The sequence below is a fragment of the Cervus canadensis genome, chromosome 27 (genome assembly GCF_019320065.1).
Source record: "Cervus canadensis isolate Bull #8, Minnesota chromosome 27, ASM1932006v1, whole genome shotgun sequence".
In the NCBI taxonomy this organism is placed as follows: domain Eukaryota; kingdom Metazoa; phylum Chordata; class Mammalia; order Artiodactyla; family Cervidae; genus Cervus; species Cervus canadensis.
Genome location: NC_057412.1, coordinates 48,115,522 through 48,139,044, shown reverse-complemented (window position 1 = coordinate 48,139,044; position 23,523 = coordinate 48,115,522). Strand labels below are relative to the sequence as shown.

Genomic DNA, 23,523 nt, shown 5'->3' with positions numbered 1-23,523 from the left:
CAGTTTAAAAGCAGACATTAGAGAGCAAAACTTATAGTTATCTGGGATTGTTTAGTGTGGGATCAGTCATATCCAGATTTCTCTGCTTTTAAGGCATCGTTGTATTACTGCATAGTACAACAAGAGATGTCAAAAAGATTAAGTTATAGCCGGTAAATGTCAGCATTTCCCGTATCCGAAATCCATGCTGACAGTGGTGTCTGATCTTCCTGAGGGCAGGGATTTGGGCTTGGTAGTTGTAGGCTTAAGCACCTCCCCTTGCTCTTGTTTCATTACTAGTTATGTGTTGGGATCTTCTAAATCTCCCTTCATCTCCCATTTTCACCCAGAAGTCGGTGAGTCCAGTTTCTGCCCAGGCCTTCATGATCTAGGTCCTCCCCACAGGCTCCAGTCTGAACCTGATGTCTGACTTGAGGCATCCGTGTTCAGAAATGTCTTCTCATGGGTGCCTGAGCCTTGAGCTTCACTCTCGGGCCTACGCATGCGACGGCTTTTTTTACCCTCTTGTCATCTCCCTTTCTTATATGCAGGGTCTTTCCTTATCACCTCTCTGTCATCATGAGACCAAAACCACATCTAATTGTGTATATTTATGTGTGTGTGTGTGTGTGTACATAAATGCACACACAGAGAACATAGTATTTTTTCAGATGCTAGACTGTCCCATTCATATTTCCTGGGAAAAGGGGAGACTACTTTCTGGAATAGGATTCTGAGCAGGCTAGTACCATCATGTTTGATCCTTGAACTGACCTTGGGTAATATGCATCAAGGTTACATTATGGGATGGCTTAGACTGTTATCTTCATTTCTTCCTTTGGCAGTCTTAGGGTCAGTTCTCATCAGTTTCTTTTTCTTAGGACCAATTATTACCTGCATTAACTAGCCTCAGATGCTTTCTAGTAGGCTGTAAACTCTTTACAGGCAGGAATTAAACCCTTTTGTCATTCCGTACTAAGCACAGTGCCTGGATTCTTACCTTGCATGTTGTAGAAGCTTAACAGATAGCTTATTGGTAAATTAATTAATTATAAATGAGACTTCAGGGTTGTCTGTGTATTATTGAGCTTCTAATTGTTTCTTCAGCAACATTAACTAGAAAATGCAATTTCCAAAAGGCATCCTTTATCTTAGTTAATGTTGTTTCAGAGGGGGACTTCGTCATGATGATATAAAATTTTGATTAAGTGGAAACAGCAGTTTATTTCTCTTTACTAATAGCTTCACATAAAATACCATTTGTTATCAGAGAAGCAATTAAAAGGAAAGGTTTTCCCAAAGTATTATAACCAAGGCGTGGTTAAAATGATTTATACTTCATGTGTAGGGCTTGCTCAGTGAATGTATCCACTTATTAGGCATTAGGAAATTTTGAGTGAGGAACAAAGTTATGAAACGTATGTGCAAAGGTGGAAGTAGAAAGAGCCTGTATAGTTTGAATACGTTAATACTGCTCTACCAAATCTAATGTGCTTTTTTTTTGCCATTTCTTCATTTAGTAACCTAGGTTATTTCCCCCAGTATACTAACTATAGCCTAGGACTGAGTGAAAACTTTCGAGCTACTACATTAAATCATTTCAGGACATTGGGAGTAGGAATTAGCAAATCATTGCTTACCAGAGCCAAATAATAAGCTAAGAAGGGTAAATGCAGCTTACTAAAGGACCCAGTATAAAAATAAACAGTAGCTCATGCACTGGAGTATCTTGATGTAGTGTTTGATCTCCATGTATTCTGTTAACTCTTGGATTCTGAGTCTGATTCAGACAGGGCCAATGCTAACCCATTTGCCTTTGTGAAAGTTAGAAAAATGTGCCCTTCCTTGAGTAAAAATTTTAAATATGCACGACTTGAATAGTCCTATGTTCAGGCCTGAAGAAAGTGGGACTGTGGATGGCTTGGGTGATTCTGGGCTCCACCCTCCTGTAAGGAAAGGAGGAAGGGGCCATGGGGATGAGAGGATGGGCTTGAGGAGCAATGGCTCAGGTATTTCATCAAGAATACCAATTTCAGTTCATTCAGACAGTGGGTCTGTAAAGCACTGATTTTTAAATCAGTGATTAGAACATCTATGTTCTATTAAGAATCATAGAAAAACTGCTGCTTCAGAGGACATGTCCCTTTTTAACTCAGCCCTGCTCTGCAGGGTTGGGACGTGGGGGGCTCGTAACCCTGGCAGGGGCGAGCCTGTGTATATACCGTACACACGCCCCAGATGTCAGGGCTCATATCCCACCGGCAGCGCGTCCACCCTCCCACCCTCACCCTCATCAGACCTCACCCCGTTTGTTATAGACAATGAGTCGGTCAGAATGGGGCTTCCTAGAGCCAGGAAGGGGAACTGGGATGTGCCAGTGAGCGTGCAAGTATATGCATGTTAATGAGGATCTGTGTGGGGTTAGCGTGACTGAGAACGTTCCCCGTGGCCTCATATTTCCCCGGGGAGATCAGTGTCTCTTCTCACGCTGTCACATACATCCTTATGTAACTTCACACGTGTCTGTTTTGTGAATACACCACCGCTCCCCAGTTTGGGTGCTGAGTGCTACCTTGGGTTCAGTTTATACAGACACATAGCATTATATTAGGTGCTCAATATAATACAATGTTTCTATATTTAAATGAGCACTTTCATGTTTAAAATATGAACATATTTCACTCAAAATGAAATTTTGAACATTTTTCACTCAGAGTTGCCACATTTTACAAAGTAATCCTTGTATTTTTTCATACTTTTGGGTTTTTTAAAGATAGAATGTAACTGAATAAATTCAGACCACATATTGTGGAATGAAAAAGCACATACTAGTTACCCATCCTCTAACTGCATGGTTAGAACTGTGTGGCCCCCAGAATTTCTGAACAAAAAGCTGTATATGCTCCTTTTAAGGCTCAGAGTCTGTTTCAAACTTGCTGATATGAACTGGGAGGCAGGAGAGGGAGAGAGGCTTTCTCGTGTTAAGTGCCCTAGAGACTCGGGAGTGAGTTCAGAGACCTCAGGCTCCCCATCAGATCAAATCCCGATATAAGGCTATTCTTATACTTGGTGTTAGACTGGATAAAAATATCTTTTAGTGACATAAATTCACACTGAGTGTAATTTCACCGTGAGGTTGTTTATATAGTCTTTTATTTTAAATGTTGTATTTTGGGAAATTTCAAACATATATACAATTAGAATGAGATAATGAACCCTTAGGCACTAGGACCCAGTTTAACAGTTAACATTTGGTTGATCGTGTTTCCTTTGAAGCCCCTGCCTCTTTTTTTCTTTGCCCCATAGTATTTTAAAGTAAATTTCAGACATTACATCATTTCACTTTCAGCGCTTATCTCTAATTTATAAGTCCTTTTTTAAAACATATCCACCATGCCATTATCATACCTATAAAATTAATAATAATTCCTTAATATCATCTAATACTCTTCCACATTCCAATTCCCCTGATTGTCTCAAAAACATCCTTTTACAGTTTATTTAAATTAGAATCCATAGAAGGTCTATACATTGTATTTGGCTGTTTACGTCCCTCAAGTTTCTTTTTTTCTACATTAATAAATATTTTTCCTTACTTTTAAAATAATTTTTCAAGGGAGCATAAAAGGAAAAATGCCAAAATTAACATATTAAGCTTTATGTTTTGTTGTTGGTGTTCAGTCACTCACTCGTGTCCGATTTTTTGTGGCCCCATGAATATGAATTGCAGCACGCCAGGCTTCCCCATCCTTCACCATCTCCCTGAGTTTGCTCTAACTCATGTGCATTGAGTCAGTGATGCCATCCAACCGTCTCATCTTCTGTCCCCTTCTCCTCCTGTCCTCAGTCTTTCCCAGCATCAGGGTCTTTTCCAATGAGTTGGCTCTTCACATCAGGTGGCCAAGGTATTGGAGAGTCAACTTCACCATCAGTTCTTCCAGTGAATATTCAGAACTGGTTTCCTTTAACATTGACTGATTTGATCTCCTTGCTGTCCAGGGGACTCTCAAGAGTCTTCTCCAACACCACAATTTGAAAGCATCAATTCTTCAACTCTCAGCCTTCGTTATGGTCCAACTCTCACATCCATACATGTCTACTGGAAAAACCATAGCTTTGACTATAAGCTTTATCTTTAAATCATTAATTTTTATGCTCTGTATGTTTTCAGATCCATACATGCTTAATGCTGAAGTGTATAGGGCTAAGAAAATGGGGGAAAAAAGTTTTCCTTTTCTGATTTGAAAACAGGCATGAATTGATCTTATTACCCAACAGCAGAAATCAAATGCAGAAAGTAGACACCTACCCTATTTGAGTTCATATAGGTCTGCATTAAATCACATTTTTAAGCTTTATTATGGTTTAACCTAACCAAAATATCACCTTATAAATACAAAATTTGTAAATAAAATGCCCTTTGCTTCTGGAATTTTATCTTTTTTGTTTTTCAGATTTTGGGTTTATATTTCAGTACAGTGAGTTCAATCTAAGACTGTTTTCTTACCAAACATGTGAGTGTTTGTATCTTTTTAACTGTTATTAACATACCTAAATGGCTTGTCCATTTGATAGTATTCCTATTGAGTTCACTCTGATATCTCAGAAGCCTTATTCTTTGTAAAAAAAAAAAAAAAAAGTTATGTCACAAATTTGCTTCTTTAAAATTCTAAATACTTATTTTGCTATTCTACCAGCCTGGTGCATTATCTTCTTTCAAGATGGATAGGACGACAGAAAAGAATTTCTTCTGCTGCTGTAATTTTAACACTACCGTGCTTGATATAAATTGTGCAGTGCTGCTAAAATGCCTCAAAATTTTACCATTTCTTTTTATAAACTCTCAATCCTGTGATATCTTTCCTTTCTTAGGATATGAACGAGCCTGCCAAACAAGAAGATATTTTGGAATCTACAACAGATGCTGCGGAATGGAGTCTGGAAGTAGAACGTGTACTACCACAACTGAAAGTCACGATCAGGACTGACAATAAGGTATAGAGGAGAGAATACATTTTGGTCAGATAGATTTTTATGTGGCCATTTAGGATCAAGGGTACTCCCACTTATGCAAATGATTTAAGAAGGGGTTCAGTTTCCAGTGTTTTATTTTAATAGAGATTTAGTTAACTGTTGTTGAATGAATATATAAAGTTATATGGTCCACAAATCAAAGAATATATCTTTAAAATGATTTGGAATATGTCACGTTTCCCGGGGAGTAAGGTGTGTGTTCTCCGTATATTTTGATATATTTTCTTGGCAGTCATATTTTGTCTAGGTGAATAGTGAATGAAATTGTAATTCTGTGACTGTGTACTAACGGAGCAGAATTAAAGTGGTTTTAGATCTCTGCTGGATGGCAACACAGAAGACGTCCTGGAAGTTACCTTACATAATCTATTCAGTACACGTGACTAAAAGTTAAATATTAAGAAAATAGTCAAGAAATCATATGCAAAAAAGATTTGGAGATTAGGCCAAATGAACCAGCCCATTTAGTGAAGTTTCTGCTTCTTTTTTACCTACAATTTATGAGTAAGAACTTCAGAACAAGCTAATAAGTGAATAGACAATCCTATCCTTTAGACAATACTATATACTAGACAATACTATAATAGCATCATAGTAATCTGTAAAAAGAGCTAGAGAGACATCTAGGTTAAAAAAAAATAAGAAAGAAAGGATTTTCATCTTTGGAACCTGAGACAAGCTCCAGAATTATGGAACAAGGTTCCAGGGAAACTTGTCATTCTGCAAATGTGGTTGTGTGTCTGTCCCCAAAGTATAAGCCTTGCAAAGACTGCCGTTCTCAGTTTCTGAGAAGCTGATTCATACTAGATTGTCTGGATTTGGGCTTGTAGAGTTGAATCCTGGAGAAGGTAAGACGTGGCCTAAAGCCAGTCCACTCCTAGGGCAGCCTTTAAAATAAGGACCTCAGAGGTCTTCCGAGACTGTGAACGGCTGTGGAACAAGCTTTCTCTAGAGCAGATGGGCAAAGCCTGCAGCCCTGTTTACCATATATTTATCCAGTCATTATGGAGGACAGTGACTATTTGAGTACATCGGGGATAAATTCTTTGTTTATATATCTCATATATAAATACATATTAATAAGAATTTCTTTCCTGATTTGATCTCTGCTGAAAGTCATAATTTGCAAAAGTAATTTTTTCTTAAAATGTAATTTCTTATTTTTTAGTTTTGTCAGAACATATTCTCTTCATAAAATTAAAGATCACTACTATTGTGATTGTAGTTAGAACATGTTAAAATAATTGTGTAGTTGGGAGCTCTCAAGCACATTTTAGATCCATAAGGAAGCAAGTTTAATTTGTTTACTTTCAAGGTAAGTAAACTCTTGAAATCAAACATCTCACAATTGGATGTTTGATAGGATAATAATAGGACCACACGAATGGTCTTGATCGCCATATAATAGAAGTAATTGAATAAAAAATGAGAGAATATAGATGTAACTGCTAACCTGTACGGTTTTATAAACCAGTATAGCAGTAATCAAAATCCTGGATTCTTACAAAATTGGGAAGAATTAACTAGTTCAGAGTTGGACTGAGTCTCATGCCATTCATTACCATCCTTGACCTTACGAGGATATACTGTGTCAGATTAACTGTACAATCCCTGTTACAGGCAGGCAATACTCGAAAATGTCAGATAAAGTTTTTAGGGGGGGTTGGTATTTTTTAGAATATGTGAATATCATTTTTCCAAATACAGACTGAAATTGAAGAAAGTGGAGAAAACCACTAGACCATTCAGGTATGACCTAAATCAAACCCCTTACGGCTATACAGTGGAAGTGAGAAATAGATTTAAGGGACTAGATCTGATGGACGGAGTGCCTGATGAACTATGGATGGAGGTTTGTGACATTGTACAGGAGACAGGGATCAAGGTCATCCCCAAGATAAAGAAATGCAAAAAGGCAAAATGGCTATCTGAGGAGGCATTACAAATAGCTGTCAAAAGAAGGGAGGCAAAAAGCAGAGGAGAAAAGGAAAGATATTCCCATTTGAATGCAGAGTTCCAAAGAATAGCAAGGAGAGATAAGAAAGCCTTCCTCAATGATCAATGCAGAGAAATAGAGGAAAACAATAGAATGGGAAGGACTAGAGATCTCTTCAAGAAAATTAGAGATACCAAGGGAACATTTCATGCAAAGATGGGCTCAGTAAAGGACAGAAATGGTAGGGACCTAACAGAAACAGAAGATATTAAGAAGAGGTGGCAAGAATACACAGAAGAATTGTACAAAAAAGATCTTCACAACCCAGGTAATCACAATGGTATGATCACTCACCTAGAGCCAGAAATCCTGGAATGTGAAGTCAAGTGGGCGTTAGGAAGCATCACTACGAACAAAGCTAGTGGAGGTGATGGAATTCCAGTTGAGCTGTTTCAAATCCTGAAAGATGATGCTGTGAAAATGCTGCACTCAATATGTCAGCAAATTTGGAAAGCTCAGCAGTGGCCACAGGACTGGAAAAGGTCAGTTTTCATTCTAATCCCTAAGAAAGGCAATGCCAAAGAATACTCAAACTACCGCACAACTGCACTCATCTCACATGCTCGTAAAGTAATGCTCAAAATTATGTAAACCAGGCTTCAGCAATACGTGAACCGTGAACTTCCAGATGTTCAAGCTGGTTTTAGAAAAGGCAGAGGAACCAGAGATCAAATTGCCAACATCTGCTAGATCATCAAAAAAGCAAGAAAGTTCCAGAAAAACATCTATTTCTGTTTTATTGACTGTGCCAAAGTCTTTGACTGTGTGGATCACAATAAACTGTGGAGAATTCAAGAGATGGGAATACCAGACCACCTGACCTGCCTCTTGAGAAACCTGTACACAGGTCAGGAAGCAACAGTTAGAACTGGACATGGAGCAACAGACTGGTTCCAAATAGGAAAAGGAGTACGCCAAGGCTGTATATTGTCACCCTGCTTATTTAACTTATATGCAGAGTACATCATGAGAAACACTGGGCTGGAGGAAGCACAAGCTGGAATCAGGATTGCCAGGAGAAATATCAATAACCTCAGATATGCAGATGACACCACCCTTATGGCAGAAAGTGAAGAAGAACTAAAGAGCCTCTTGATGAGAGTGAAAAAGTTGGCTTAAAGCTCAACATTCAGAAAACTAAGATCATGGCATCTGGTCCCATCACTTCATGGCAAATAGATGGGGAAACAGTGAAAACAGTGGCTGACTTTATTTTTCTGTGCTCCAAAATCACTGCAGATGGTGATTGCAGCCATGAAATTAAAAGACGCTTTACTCCTTGGAAGGAAAGTTATGACCAACCTAGACAGCATATTAAAAAGCAGAGACATTACTTTGCCAACAAAGGTCCGTCTAGTCAAGGCTATGGTTTTTCCAGTGGTCATGTATGGATGTGAGAGTTGGACTATAAAGAAGGCTGAGCGCTGAAGAATTGATGCTTTTGAACTGTGATATTGGAGAAGACTCTTGAGAGTCCCTTGAACTGCAAGGAGATCCAACCAGTCCATCCTAAAGGAGATCAGTCCTGGGTGTTCATTGGAAGGATTGATGCTGAAGCTGAAACTCCAATACTTTGGCCACCTGACGTGAAGAGCTGACTCATTGGAAAAGACCCTAATGCCGGGAAAGATTGGGGGCAGGAGGAGGCGGGGATGACAGAGAATGAGGTCGTTGGATGGCATCACCAACTCGATGGACATGAGTTTGAGTAAACTCCGGGAGTTTGTGATGGACAGGGAGGCCTGGTGTGCTGCAGTTCATAAGGTCGCAAAAAGTCGGACACAACTGAGCGACTGAACTGAACTGAATATCATTTTGAGTTTAGATTTTTGTGGTGAAATATACTGATGTAAAATCATATTTGATTGCTTTTTCTGAATTCTTCTCTAGATAATTTGGTCTTTGTGTCCAGTAGTTAATTCATAAACCCTTTTTTCCCCTAAGTATTTCAGTTGTAGCAAATGGGAATTACAGCTTTAAGGTCAATTCTTTATTCAGCTCACTTAAGAAAAATAAAATTATACATTGATTTGAGAAAATAAGGTGCTAATGAATAGAGAAATGTTTTTCATGTCTCAGAAGTAAACTAATCTAGTAATATATGTGGTTTCTCACGGACTGATTATCCTCCTTCATCAGGAGAGGTTGACTTCAGTATCATGGTAGATCCCCTTCTTCCTCAACTCCTGACTCCACTAAAACCAAAACCTCTCCTTTACTTTTGGACAAAACAATAACCTTTCACTCATCTGCAGCCTGTTTAGGACCTCTTAAGATTTCAACTTCATGTTTGGGGGTGGTGGCGAGGAATTACTTACTTTCAGATCAATGTGTTTTACTGATCACTGTTAGATTAATTTTTAAGTAGCATAGAGATGTAGGAGATGAATAATGCAGAGTTTCCATTATTTAAATCCATTATAAATTTCTTTAAAATAACCTGGTGTTCGAAGTAAAAAAAGTCCCATATTTATTTGGCACCAGATCAAGCATTTGTTTTGCTTTTTTTTCTTACAAGTTCAGTTTATTCCTTGTATGCTTCCCAACTGCAAAAATAGTAAGTCTTCCTTTCTGTTCTTTTTGCATATTTCAGTCTGTATGCTTGATGAGATCCTGTCATACACCAATATTGTATTTTGTATATGAGTCACCTTGTAATCAGGTTTTCACTGCAAGGCTAGCTGATCCTCATTTCTGGCACTACTTGTTACTATTGCCAGCTCCCAAAGAAAGCAAATAAATTTTAATATTAGCTTAAATAAATTACAATTGGGAAAATAAATATGTTGCCAAAACTACAAATAATACATTCCACAACTGAAGATAAAAAATTTTGTCATATGCTGGCTTGAATGGACTGTATGAGTGGTTTCCCTTTTTAGAGCTGGGTACAGAGAATGCTCCTGGTGATTACTTCTAGAGTAGCTGTGTGTCTGTCTCAATATGCCTCAACTTGGAGTAATGCGTCTGAAGACAGAGTCAGAAGTTCTGCCAAGAGAGTCAGTGCTGCGTCACTGCTGCCGCTGCTGAGTGGCCTCAGTCGTGTCCGACTGTGCGACCCCAGAGACGGCAGCCCACCAGGCTCCCCCGTCCCTGGGATTCTCCAGGCAAGAGGACTGGAGTGGGGTGCCATTGCCTTCTCCGAAGAGAGAGAGTCAATAAATTCAGCCAAATCCTGGGTCATTCACCCCGAGTTAATGCTTCATTTGGGGCCAAGTGCATAAGGCTAGGGCGTCAGTTCCTTTGAAGGACAGTCTGAGGACACTTAAGCTGGAGTAGATGTCGGTGCCGCCTAATAAAATTGTCTACAGCTATTAGTCTACAACTCTACACCTTGTTGTTCTTTTTTTCCTCTTTATTTCTCTAGTCTTTCCTTTCTGCTGTGTTTATTGGGCTTCTCTCATAGCTCAGTCAATAAAGAATCTGCCCGCAATGCAGGAGACCCAGGTTCAGTTCCTGGGTCAGGAAGATTCCCTGGAGAAGGAAATGGCAACCCATTCCAGTATTCTTGTCTGGAGAATCCCATGGAGAGAGGATCCTGGCAGGATACAGTCCATGGGGTCACAAGAGTTGGACATGACTTAGCTACTAAACCACCATTGTTCTTTATTAGATCCAATAGTAAGTGCCCACAACTGTTACACACCTACTTAGATGGAATGTAAAACTTTAAGAGCAAGCGTCTGTGATTATACTCAGACTAGACTTAAATCTGTAACTGCTCAAAAATTATCCTAATCTCTTTTAAAATAAAATTTTATTTTTAATTATATAAGTAATACTGAAATAATATTTCAAGGGGAGAGGAGGCACGCAGTGTCCTGTGGATTAGAAGCTAGGGAGAACACATTTAGTCCTACCATCAAATCTCAGAAACTTAATAAAACTGTGGTATAAAGACCCAGGGAAGATGGAGCCTATCTCACACACCTTCCGTGGGCACCCGAAATTCATATTTCTGCCACTTACTAGCTGTGTGATCCAGGGCAAGCGACTGTACCTCTCTGTTCCTCTTTTCCTTATCTCTAAAAAGGGACTAATTATATTACTCACGTCGTGAAGTTGTTGTAAAGTGCCAGGAACAGTGTCTGACGCATAGTTGTTGCCAAATAAATACTGATTATTTTTATGTTACAGCATCGGTTTGTAATATTATTGTATTCTATCATAGCCCTCGGTATCACTATTCAGGAGGAGTTTACAAAGTTTCTGCACTAATGCTTCCATCATTTAAGGAATATTGATTACAGTCAGCCTTATGTTTTTACATAGGACATGTTGGATTCATAGACGTCTTATTTTGGTAGTAAATCTTTCTAGTTTTTGCCCTAGTAAAGGTTATATAATATGATGAAAATAACAGTAGTAAATGACATTTGCTCAGTGCTTGCCTTGTGGCGCGTGCTGCTCTTAGCACTTCACATATTACACTCGTTTAATCCTTTACGTTGCCCTATGATATGCAGGCACCTTTTAATACAGATGTGGAATCTGAAACAAGGAGAAGTTATTTGCCTCTGCCTAGTCAGTGACAGACACGATATTTGAGCCTCCAACCTGGGTTCTTAGCTATTCAGTTAATGACTATATAGCACACTGGTTTAAAAGCACAAATTCTGAATCCAGGATGCTTGAATAATAATCTTGACTCTAACACTTATTAGCGGTTGGACCCTGTGGGTAGGTTACTTAACCACTCTATGCCTTGGTTTCCTCGTCTGTAAAATGGAATTCATTATGAAGCCTACCTTAAGCTATTAAAAGTAGTGAATGAATCAGCATATCTGAAGCACTTAGAATGGTGCCAGGAGGATCACTTAATATGTGTTTCTGTGTGCTTTTCTGTACACTGTTGAAATTGTACCTCTTTTTTCCACCTAACATTTCATCATGAGTATTTCCACATATCCTTAAAAGTGATAAACCATAACTTCAGATGACTGACTGTAGCGCTAGGTCACCATCACTGTCCAGCTCACCGCCAGGCAGCGAGAGGGCTTGGCCAAGGTTAGCAGCTTGGGGTCACACCAGGAGGTCTGAGATCTGGGTGGAGAGATGACAAGAGCTCGTGGTTCGGACATGGGCAAGCCTAAGGACCCTGAGGTCTGAGCACACGGCCCACTGGCTGGAAGTGGATTGGCCAGTGAGTTGTTTCAGAGAACGAGTGGTTGCTGAATGAGGAAATCCAGGTGAGAGAGAAAACATGGAGAGCAGAAAGCCAAAATGATGATTAAGTAGGAAATGAAGTTAGAGATCTTACATGATTACTTATTGCTGCAAGGATGTGCAGTCAGAGAAGCCTATGGGTTGTAGCTGCTGTTATCTGCTTTTAACTGTGTGAGGGGCACTTCTCCAGGTCACTTTATGATAATTATTGAAGGATATTTCCTACTTGATGGAAATATTTTAATTTCTATGATAGTAATTTTTTAACTTTTTAAAAAATTATTTATTTTAATTGGAGGATAAGTACTTTACACTATTGTGATGGTTTTTGCCATACTGAATCAGTGGACAGTTGTTCGGTTGAATAACAAAACGACTGAAGCTGAGATGCCAAAGAATTCTGCATGTCCTCTGTTTCTGGGAAAATAGAAAATGTGCATGCATATTCATATAGATTTCACTTTCTGTATTTTTTATTAATTTTGATTGCTAAAGAAATACTTAATGCCATTTCTTAAGGAAAATTATTCTTTCTTTAGTTTTCTTTTTACTATAGAAAAGCAAGCCTTTATTTGACTTTATGGAAGTAAACAGAGACCATCTAAATGAGAGCAAGTCTATTTATTCAGAGCTTGCTATAGCAAGGAGTCAGCCACCACCACTTGCATTTGGCAGAGAATTTAAGGCATGCAGGAATATTTAAAAGAATTATAGTAGAAAAAAGGAAAGGCTTCAAATGTTCACATGTGACTGGAAATTTGGAGGCAGGCTCACTAGAAACAGGGCCTCTCGTGATCGGTGATCACTTGCCACACAGGTTGGCTTCCTGAAGTAGTGGCCACAGACTGTGGGTCGGAATTCTATTTTTAGTAATGGTCTAGCTATTATCTGTTGTCCATTTGTATGTTCATTTCTCAACTTTAGTCATTGAACCGAAGGGAAGTATCTTCTTAAAATGATTGATCTTATTCATCTTTATCAGGAAAATGATTTTTTTCAAGTCAAGGGTTTTTACATAGAAGCCAAGTAATCATTAATAATATTTATTTCAGAAATAAGGAAGAGCAGCAAGTGTGAAATCAGTTTTCAACTAAAACTTACACAGATCCTGTTTTTTCAATTATGCAGTATTTATTCCTAAAAGATTGTATATTAGAATGATTTAATATTAGGTATTTAATGCAATGAACAAATGTTCTATCGTGCTTTAATGCCCTGTGGATATTGTAATTAGAATTTTGATTAATGACTTAAATAGACTTTTTTCCAAATTATAATTAAATGTTTCCTGCTCTGTTGTTTTAAAAGATGGTTGGCTAGGTACCCCTTCTTTCCACCAAAATGTCTTTAGTCATTATGTAAATCTTCAGGTTCATTACAAGGAATTCAGATAAAGAGATGATTTTTTACCTAAAGCTTAGGCAGTACTGTAGCATATGTTTCTAATTATTTCAAGCCTTTGATTCACTGAACTGCTTTTTTACATCCTTACTTGTTCTTCAGAGTCCAGCTTTCTCAGGTTGCAGTTGTAAAAAGAACCTTAAACTTTAAATTTCAACTCCAAGCAGTTGGATTTTGTTTTAATGTAAACAAACCATATGGATGTTGTCTTGGGTAATTCACAGCAAGAAACCTTGGGAAGTCTTTGTGCTAAGGGTGGAATCATTACAATGGTCTTGAGCCCTGGGGCTCTCCAGTCACTGTGCTAGCTAAAACCTAAAAGGGAATAGAGAAGCCTTCATTCATTAGTAGGTGGAATTCCATTTAAATGAACCTGAAGGGACCAGAGAATCGCTGTATTATTTCTAAGTCTCTTCATATTGGAAGCCAAATCCTGCAGAAATGTACAATGGTAGGCTTTCTCTTTTTACTCTTGTAGACAGATCTGTACCTGGAAGCAATAGAGGGTATGTTCTCCATTCCAAAGCAGTGGAAGGTCAACTTGCTTTGATCTGCCATCAGTGTGTTGAAGAGTGTTAATAAAATTTAGCTTTCTAAATATTTCTTACCTATAGGGATTTATCAGTTATTACAGTTCTGGAATAAAGAGCATTTTTTAAGACTTCTACTCTGGTTGCTGGATAGGCTATATTAATAGGATCCTTGTTCAGCTCAGTTCAGTCGTGTCCGACTCTGCGACCCCATGAACCGCAGCACACCAGGCCTCCCTGTCCATCACCAACTCCCGGAGTCCACCCAAACCCATGTCCATTGAGTTTGTGATGCCATCTCATCCTCTATTGTCCCCTTCCCCTCCTGCCCTCAATCTTTCCCACCTTCAACATCAGTCCTTCCAATGAACACCCAGGACTGATCTTCTTTAGGATGGACTGGTTGGATCTCCTTGCAGTCCAAGGGACTCTCAAGAGTCTTCTCCAACACCACAGTTCAAAAGCATCAATTCTTCGGCATTCAGCTTTCTTTATAGTCCAACTCTCACATCCATACATGACCACTGGAAAAACCATAGCCTTGACTAGATGGACCTTTATTGACAAAGTAATGTCTCTGCTTTTCAATGTGCTGTCTAGGTTGGTCATAACTTTCCTTCCAAGGAATAAGCATCTTTTAATTTCATGGCTGCAATTAATATCTGCAGTGATTTTGGAGCCCCCAAAAATAAAGTCAGCCCCTGTTTCCATTGTCTCCCCATCTATTTGCCATGAAGTGATGGGACCGGATGCCAGGATCTTAGTTTTCTGAATGTTGAGCTTTAAGCCAGCTTTTTCAATATCATGGTAATCCAAGTCTATGCCCCAACCAGTAACGCTGAAGAAGCTGAAGTTGAACGGTTCTATGAAGACCTACAAGACCTAGAACTAACACCCAAAAAGCATGGCCTTTTCATTATAGGGAACTAGAATGCAAAAGTAGGAAGTCAAGAAACACCTGGAGTTACAGGCAAATTTGGCATTGGAGTACAGAATGAAGCAGGGCAAAGGCTAATAGAGTTCTGCCAAGAGAATGCACTGGTCATAGCAAACACCCTCTTCCAACAACACAAGGGAAGACTCTATACATGGACATCACCAGATGGTCAATACCGAAATCAGGTTGATTATATCCTTTGCAGCCAAAGGTGGAGAACGTCTATACAGTCATCAAAAACAAGACAAGGAGCTGACTGTGGCTCAGATCGTGAAGTCCTTATTGCCAAATTCAGATTTAAATTGAAGAAAGTGGGGAAAACCACTAGACCATTCAGGTATCACCTAAGTCAAATCCCTTATGACTATACAGTGGAAGTGAAAAATAGATTTAAGGGACTAGATCTGATAGAGTGCCTGATGAACTATGGATGGAAGTTCATGACATTGTACAGGAGACAGGGAGAAAGACCATCCCTAAGAAAAAGAAATGCAAAAAAGCAAAATGGCTGTCTGAGGAGGCCTTACAAATAGCTCTGAAAAGAAGAGAGGCGAAAGGCAAAGGAGAAAAGGAAAGATATTCCCATTTGAATGCAGAGTTCCAAAGAATAGCCAGGAGAGATAAGAAAGCCTTCCTCAATGATCAATGCAGAGAAATAGAGGAAAACAATAGAATGGGAAGGACTAGAGATCTCTTCAAGAAAATTAGAGACACCACGGGAACATTTCATGAAAGATGGGCACAATAAAGGACAGAAATGGTATGGACCTAACAGAAGCAGAAGATATTAAGAAGTGGTGGCAAGAATACACAGAAGAACTATACAAAAAAGATCTTCATGACCCTGATAATCACAGTGGTGTGATCACTCACACTCACCTAGAACCAGACATCCTGGAATGTGAAGTCAAGTGGGCGTTAGGAAGCATCACTACGAACAAAGCTAGTGGAGGTGATGGAATTCCAGTTGAGCTATTTCAAATCCTGAAAGATAATGCTGGGAAAGTGCTGCACTCAATATGTCAGCAAATTTGGAAAGCTCAGCAGTGGCCACAGGACCGGGAAAGGTCAGTTTTCATTCCAATCCCTAAGAAAGGCAATGCCAAAGAATACTCAAACTACTGCACAGTTGCACTCATCTCACACGCTAGTAAAGTAATGCTTAAAATTCTCCAAGCCAGGCTTCAGCAATACGTGAACCGTGAACTTCCAGATGTTCAAGCTGGTTTTAGAAAAGGCAGAGGAACCAGAGATCAAATGGCCAACATCTGCTGGATCATCAAAAAAGCAAGAGAGTTCCAGAAAAACATCTATTTCTGCTTTATTGACTATGCCAAAGCCTTTGACTGTGTGGATCACAATAAACTGTGGAAAATTCTGAAAGAGATGGGAATACCAGACCACCTGACCTGCCTCTTGAGAAACCTGTACACAGGTCAGGAAGCAACAGTTAGAACTGGACATGGAACAACAGACTGGTTCCAAATAGGAAAAGGAGTACGCCAAGGCTGTATATTGTCACCCTGCTTATTTAACTTATATGCAGAGTAAATCATGAGAAATGCTGGGCTGGAGGAAGCACAAGCTGGAATCAAGATTGCCAGGAGAAATATCAATAACCTCAGATATGCAGATGACACCATCCTTATGGCAGAGAGTGAAGAAGAACTAAAGAGCCTCTTAATGAAAGTGAAAGAGGAGAGTGAAAAAGTTAGCTTAAAGCTCAACATTCAGAAAGGATCCTTGTAGTCATGAGCAAAAATATATTATATATTCTGTGGACTCAGCTCAGTCCAGTTCATTCACTCAGTCATGTCCGACTCTGCGACCCCATGGACTGCATAATGGCAGGTTTCCCTGTCCATCAACAACTCCCAGAGCTTGCTGAAACTCATGTCCATCACGTTGGTGATGCCATCCAACCATCTCTTCATCTGTCATCCCCTTCTCCTGCCTTCAATCTTTCCCAACATCACGGTCTTTTCTAAGGAATCAGTTCTTCTCATTAGGTGGCCGAAGTATTGGCGCTTCAGCTTCAGCATCAGTCCTTCCAATGAATATTGTCACTGATTTCCCTTAGGATGGACTGGTTGGATCTCCTTGCATCCAAGGGACTCTCAAGAGTCTTCTCCAACACCACAGTTCAAAAGCATCAATTCTTCGGTGCTTGTGGTCCAACTCTCACATCCATACATGACTACTAAAAAAAACCATAGCTTTAACTATACAAACATTTGTCAGCAAAGTAATGTCTCTGCTTTTTAATATGCTGTCTAGGTTGGTCATAGCTTTTCTTCCAAGGAGCAAGCATCTTTTAATTTCATGGTTGCAGCCACCATCTGCAATGATTTTGGAGCCCAAGAAAGTAAAGTCTGTCACTGTTTCCATTGTTTCCCCGTCTATTTGGCATGAAGTGTGGTGCTGGATGCCATCATCTTAGTTTTTTGAATATTTAGTTTTAAGTCAGCTTTTTCACTCCCCTCTTTCACTTTCATCCAGAGTCTCCTCAGTTCTTTGCTTCCTGCCATATCTGCATATGTCATCTGCATATCTGAGGTTATTGATATTTCTCCTGGAAATCGTGATTCCAGCTTGTACTTCATCCAGCCTGGCATTCCGCATGATGTACTCTGCATATACGTTAAATAAGCAGGGTGACAATATACAGCCTTGATGTAGTCCTTTCCCAATTTGGAACCAGCTCGTTGCCCCATGTCTGGTTCTGACTGTTGCTTCTTGACCTGCATACAGATTTCTCAGGAGGGAAATAAGGTGGTCTGGTATTCCCGTCTCTTTAAGAATTTTCCACCATTTGTTGTGATCCACACAGTCAAAGGTTTTAGTGTAATCAATTAATGAAGCAGAGGTAGATGTTTTTCTGGAATTCTCTTGCTTTTTCTATGATCCAGCATGTTGGCAATTTGATCTCTGGTTCCTCTGCCTTTTCTAAACCCATCTTGAACAGTCTGTGGGTTGGATACAGGAATACATTTTACATACATGTTAGTCAGAAGATGGGATTCTGCCTGTTATTTGAATAATGGAGAAACTACAGTTATGATTCTTACAGATTTTCTGATAGACCCTTTGTTGAAAAATACTCACAAAATTTTTAAAAAATAAGGCACCAAAGTTTGCAATTACCAGTAACACATGTAAATACAGGTGGCAATAAATTGATCTCCATGAGGCTCCATGCAGGAGTAATAGCTCCAATTACTGTCACAAATGTTTGTAATTGTATCTATTGCTGCCAGACAATAAATGCTTTTTAATATAGTAAGGCCATAAATGTACATGCTGCTGTTGTTTAAACAAAATACAATTTTCAGCAAATTTATCCTTGAAACACCTGCTATAATCAAAAGAGGTGAATGCTATCAAAATAAACTGCCTGAATTAACTAGACACACATACATTTTCAGAGCAGCCGGTGTGGTTTCTCAGCTGCCAGGTTGTGTCAGAGAATGGGAGGAAATACTCTCTGATGGACTTCCACAGGCACGCTTTCTGTGAGGGAGGCTGCACCAAAGAGAGCACTGTTTTGGACTTTTGTATTGTTTTTAAAAAATGGTGTCATTTAATGGACTTGAAGTTGTATTCTCAAGGTCAGCTTTTTTTAAATTTTATTTTCTTTGTAGCTTGTGGGTCATGGACAGGGTTGTAGGACAGTAATACTAGGCATAATTATACATTTGAAAATACTACAAAGGGGCGAAGGAAAATCCGGCCATCCTTAGGCACCTGGAAATGATTTTTAGCTGCTTCTGTCCGTGCTGAACGTTCAGGATATTTTCTGTGTTTAAACTTGGTTGATGATACTTTCCTTCCTATTTACCCTGAGTGTGATAAATGTTTCAACTGAATCTGGAAAGGTTTCATTTATCACAAGTTAAAACAGGAGAACAAGTGTTTTTGCTTTAGAGATTACCATCAGCTCTAACTAAAGAACGTCAACAGTGGTAGATTTTTAAGGAAATAACCAATAAAGATTACATGTTACGTAAATGCTGTGGAGGAAAGTGACTCATGCCTCATGGCAGATATACCTCAAGTAGACATTTGTGATTGAGAGCATGGAGTTAATACACATTGATTATAACTGAAATTTCTAGACTGCCTAAATATTTCATTATTGCAAAGTATAATTTCATGTTTCCTTTTAATTAGTTAATATAAAATATGAATTGAAGCAGAAGCCATTTATCATGTGGACCTCTCTATGAAATGCACTTTGTAATTGCCTTGCCTCATTTTTCCAATCAATAGAGCAGTTCTCACCATCAGAATATTTTATTACAAATTTCTTAACGTTTGTACAGATTGTTACCCCCAGAGTCATTATCCCATTATGTGTGGTTGTTTCTTTATGCCATGGTAACGATTTATGTTTCTTAGTTCTTCAGATATGTAGATGGCTCCGTTTTTTCAGTTTTTGTTTTTTGAGTATCAGTATGAGATCAAAGTTTTGACGATTAATTCTTGAGGTTGAGAGGGACTGGCAAGGTCACCCCTTCTGGCCCTCCACCAGGGTTCCTCAGCGTCCTGTGAAATAATGACACTCTGAGTCAGCCTGAGAGTGTTCCTGCATTTTCAGAAGAGCCCCTTTCTCTGCCTCGCCAAATCTCTTCTCAAGCCTCATGACTCTTTCTAGAAAAAGTCTGGAAGCCCTCACTCAGAAGATTTGGACTTTTAAAAGGGTTGTGGATAGAGTAAGCGTGAATAATAAGACTGAGTCAACAATGAAAATGCTTAGTAGCAGATGGTAATCAGTAAAGATAATCTCTGAGCACACATTAAAAATGTTATTTTTTAACTAACAAGGTATTTTATGGAGAGATTATGGATCTCCAGTTTCAGTTCAGTTACAGTCAGGTGTGAGGATCCCCATGATTGTTATGATAGCCTTTGCTTACCCTTTATGTGCATGTCTTAATTTTCTGTACAAGAGGAATATCTAGGAAGTAAGAACTTTCCTGAGAAAATACGTATTTCTAGCACGATTCCCACACCCCTTGCAACATATAGCATACACTGCACATACATACTGAACTCTTCCTAAGTCATATGGTTAGTTCTTTGAACACTTAGAAAGAAAAATCCTGCTTCCACACCAAAAAGGTATACCACAGAAGACTTTAAGCTGCTGACAATTAAAGAAAAATCTCCCATTTAAAAATTCAAGGCAACCACATTCTGCAATTATCCTGCAACCTGGTGGGCATTTTTCATTAAGGAAGTAATTTAATCTCATGAAAAAATTATTTAGTTTAATGCACAGTCTCTCTCTTTTTCTCTCTCACACACATACACACACGAATACATAAATGTGAGCAGTGATGAAGCTGAAAATTAATATAAGAGTTAGAACAGGAAGAATCGATTGCAAAACTGCTTGTGCAGAGTGGCAAAAAGCGGGAATACGGATAATGTTCTGTCATTAAAGAAGGGCGTGTTCTGGGTGGAGGAGGGAAATATGCTGCTCATATCCTTGCAGAGAGTGTGATAAATTATTGACCTATCCCAAAAATATTTGCTCTGGTGAACTTAGGCACATGCAACTCCTTCTCTCAAGCAGTCTTCTCTGCCTCTTTCATTTAACCTGATTTCCTGCCGTCAGATTACCAGAGAATTTTGTCATTGGCGGCGGATGGGGTATTAAACATGTCACAGGAACATCAGTATTCCAGAGTGAAATCTTGAGACTGATCACTTTGGGACCGCAGCTCACCCTTGGCCGTATCTCTGTATGACTGCAACGACAGTTATCATTTTAATAACTAGGTCTGTCTCCTTCTAGTTAAAACACAGATGAGTTGTCCAGGCCTTCCAAACAAGGCCTTGCTGCCCAACTTCAGAGAGTGCGGTCTGCAGACAACCTCCAGCTGTAAGCTCCTTCAATACAGAGCTGCCTAGCCCAAGCTCATGCCCTGCCAGGGTAACCCGCATCTGGCTTATGTGAGTTGTTCATAGTTTCTGACTTCCATAGATAATGCTGATTTGAAAATTCTTGAACATGTCATTTGGGGAAACACAGGTACACGTTTCTCCTGTGGTTTCTACTAAGAGTGGCATTGCTAGGTCCTAGTGTCTGCGTATGTTCAGCCTTAGCAGCCCCTGCCAGGTGCTGATAGTTTTTGAAAGTAACTATACTCCTTCCGGACTTGTCTGACAGTCCCAGCTGCCCCCCGTCTCCCTCAGCGTTTGGGACAGCTTTAGTCCTTCTCATGTTAGTCGTCTTGGTGGGTTTCCCTCAGCGTTTGGGACAGTTTCAGTCCTTCTCATTTAGTCGTCTTGGTGGGTTTCCCTCAGCGTTTGGGACAGCGTCCTTCTCATTTTAGTCGTCTTGGTGGGTTTCCCTCAGCGTTTGGGAGCTTTAGTCCTTCTCATGTTTAGTCGTCTTGGTGGGTTTCCCTCAGCGTTTGGGACAGTTTTAGTCCTTCTCATGTTAGTCGTCTTGGTGGGTTTCCTTCAGCGTTTGGCACAGCTTTAGTCCTTCTCATTTTAGTCGTCTTTTTGGTGGGTTTCCCTCAGCGTTTGGGACAGCTTTAGTCCTTCTCATTTTAGTCGTCTTGGTGGGTCTCCCTCAGCGTTTGGGACAGCTTTAGTCCTTCTCATGTTAGTCGTCTTGGTGGGTCTCCCTCAGCGTTTGGCACAGCTTTAGTCCTTCTCATGTTAGTCGTCGTGGTGGGTTTCCCTCAGCGTTTGGGACAGTTTTAGTCCTTCTCATTTTAGTCATCTTGGTGGGTTTCCCTCAGCGTTTGGCACAGCTTTAGTCCTTCTCATGTTAGTCGTCTTGGTGGGTTTCCCTCAGCGTTTGGGACAGTTTTAGTCCTTCTCATTTTAGTCGTCTTGGTGGGTTTCCCTCAGCGTTTGGGACAGTTTTAGTCCTTCTCATTTTAGTCGTCTTGGTGGGTTTCCCTCAGCGTTTGGGACAGTTTTAGTCCTTCTCATGTTAGTCGTCTTGGTGGGTTTCCTTCAGCGTTTGGCACAGCTTTAGTCCTTCTCATTTTAGTCATCTTTTTGGTGGGTTTCCCTCAGCGTTTGGGACAGCTTTAGTCCTTCTCATTTTAGTCGTCTTGGTGGGTTTCCCTCAGCGTTTGGGACAGCTTTAGTCCTTCTCATTTTAGTTGTCTTTTTGGTGGGTTTCCCTCAGCGTTTGGGACAGCTTTAGTCCTTCTCATTTTAGTCGTCTTTTTGGTGGGTTTCCCTCAGCGTTTGGGACAGCTTTAGTCCTTCTCATTTTAGTCGTCTTGGTGGGTTTCCCTCAGCGTTTGGGACAGCTTTAGTCCTTCTCATTTTAGTCGTCTTTTTGGTGAGTTTCCCTCAGCGTTTGGGACAGTTTCAGTCCTTCTCATTTTAGTCGTCTTGGTGGGTTTCCCTCAGCGTTTGGGACAGCTTTAGTCCTTCTCATTTTAGTCGTCTTTTTGGTGGGTTTCCCTCAGCGTTTGGCACAGCTTTAGTCCTTCTCATGTTAGTCGTCGTGGTGGGTTTCTTGTGATGTCTCATTGTCGTTTTAATTTGCTTTTTCCTGACACCTGATGAAGTCATGCCCCTTTCCATACGTTTATTTGGCAATTGGGTAGTCCCTTTTGTCTTTTGCTATTGGGTTACCTGCTTTTTCTTTTCATTTATAGAAGTTTTTTTAATATACCCTGGACATGAGTCCTTTGTCAGATATGTTACTATGTATTGTGAATATCTACCTTTTGGCTTTCTTTTCACTCTTATTGGTATACTGTGATAAAATGGCTTAATTGTAATATACTCAAAATGATCTGTTTTGGAGAGTGGAATATGGCTGATATTTGTGTTTCAATCTTTGTTTAAATAATCTTTATTTAAATCTAGGTTTAAGAATCTTTGCTTCCCAGTGTCACAAAGATAATCTCCTGTTTTCCTCTTGACTCTGTACTGTTTTACCTTTTTCAATGAGATCTGAAGTCCATCTAGCATTTATTCTTATATACAGTGTGAGACTGTAAGGCAGAACTCAAGATTTATTAGGTTTTCATATGTTTATGCAGTTGACCCAATTTATTAAAAAATTTTTTTTTACCAGTGCTCTGCTTTGTCATAAAAAGAGAACATATTTTTGTGGGTCTGTATCTGGACATTCTGTTTTATTTCATTGGTCTGTTTGTTTCAGTAGTATCTCTTAGATTTTATTTTCTGTTTTATTTGTTGCTGCTATTTAAAAATACATTTATCTATGTATGTGTGTATTTGTACACATCTCCAGCAAACTTGCTAAACTCACTTACTCATTCTAACTGTCAGCCTGTAGGTTCTTTTGCATTTTCTGTGTATACAATTATATTATCTGCAAATGACATCCATCTTATTTCTTTCTTTATAAGCCTGAGCCCTTTTATTTCCTTTGTCTTGTCTGAAATATACTGATTAAGAATCCTAGTCTATGTTGGATATATGTGGCATTAGCACGGAGAAAGCTTTCACTATTTCAGGTTTACCATGAA

The 23,523-nt window shown here is 39.4% G+C and overlaps 1 protein-coding gene across 2 annotated transcripts in view; it reads left to right on the top strand.

Moving 5' to 3' along the window:
* IFT57 (intraflagellar transport 57) overlaps positions 1-23,523 on the top strand; it is a 74,859-nt gene that overhangs the window by 31,811 nt on the left and 19,525 nt on the right. For both annotated transcript variants that reach the window (XM_043448917.1, XM_043448916.1), the window contains exon 6: positions 4,852-4,974. In XM_043448917.1, the coding sequence (XP_043304852.1) occupies positions 4,852-4,974 (123 nt within the window). The remainder of the gene's footprint in view (positions 1-4,851; positions 4,975-23,523) is intronic.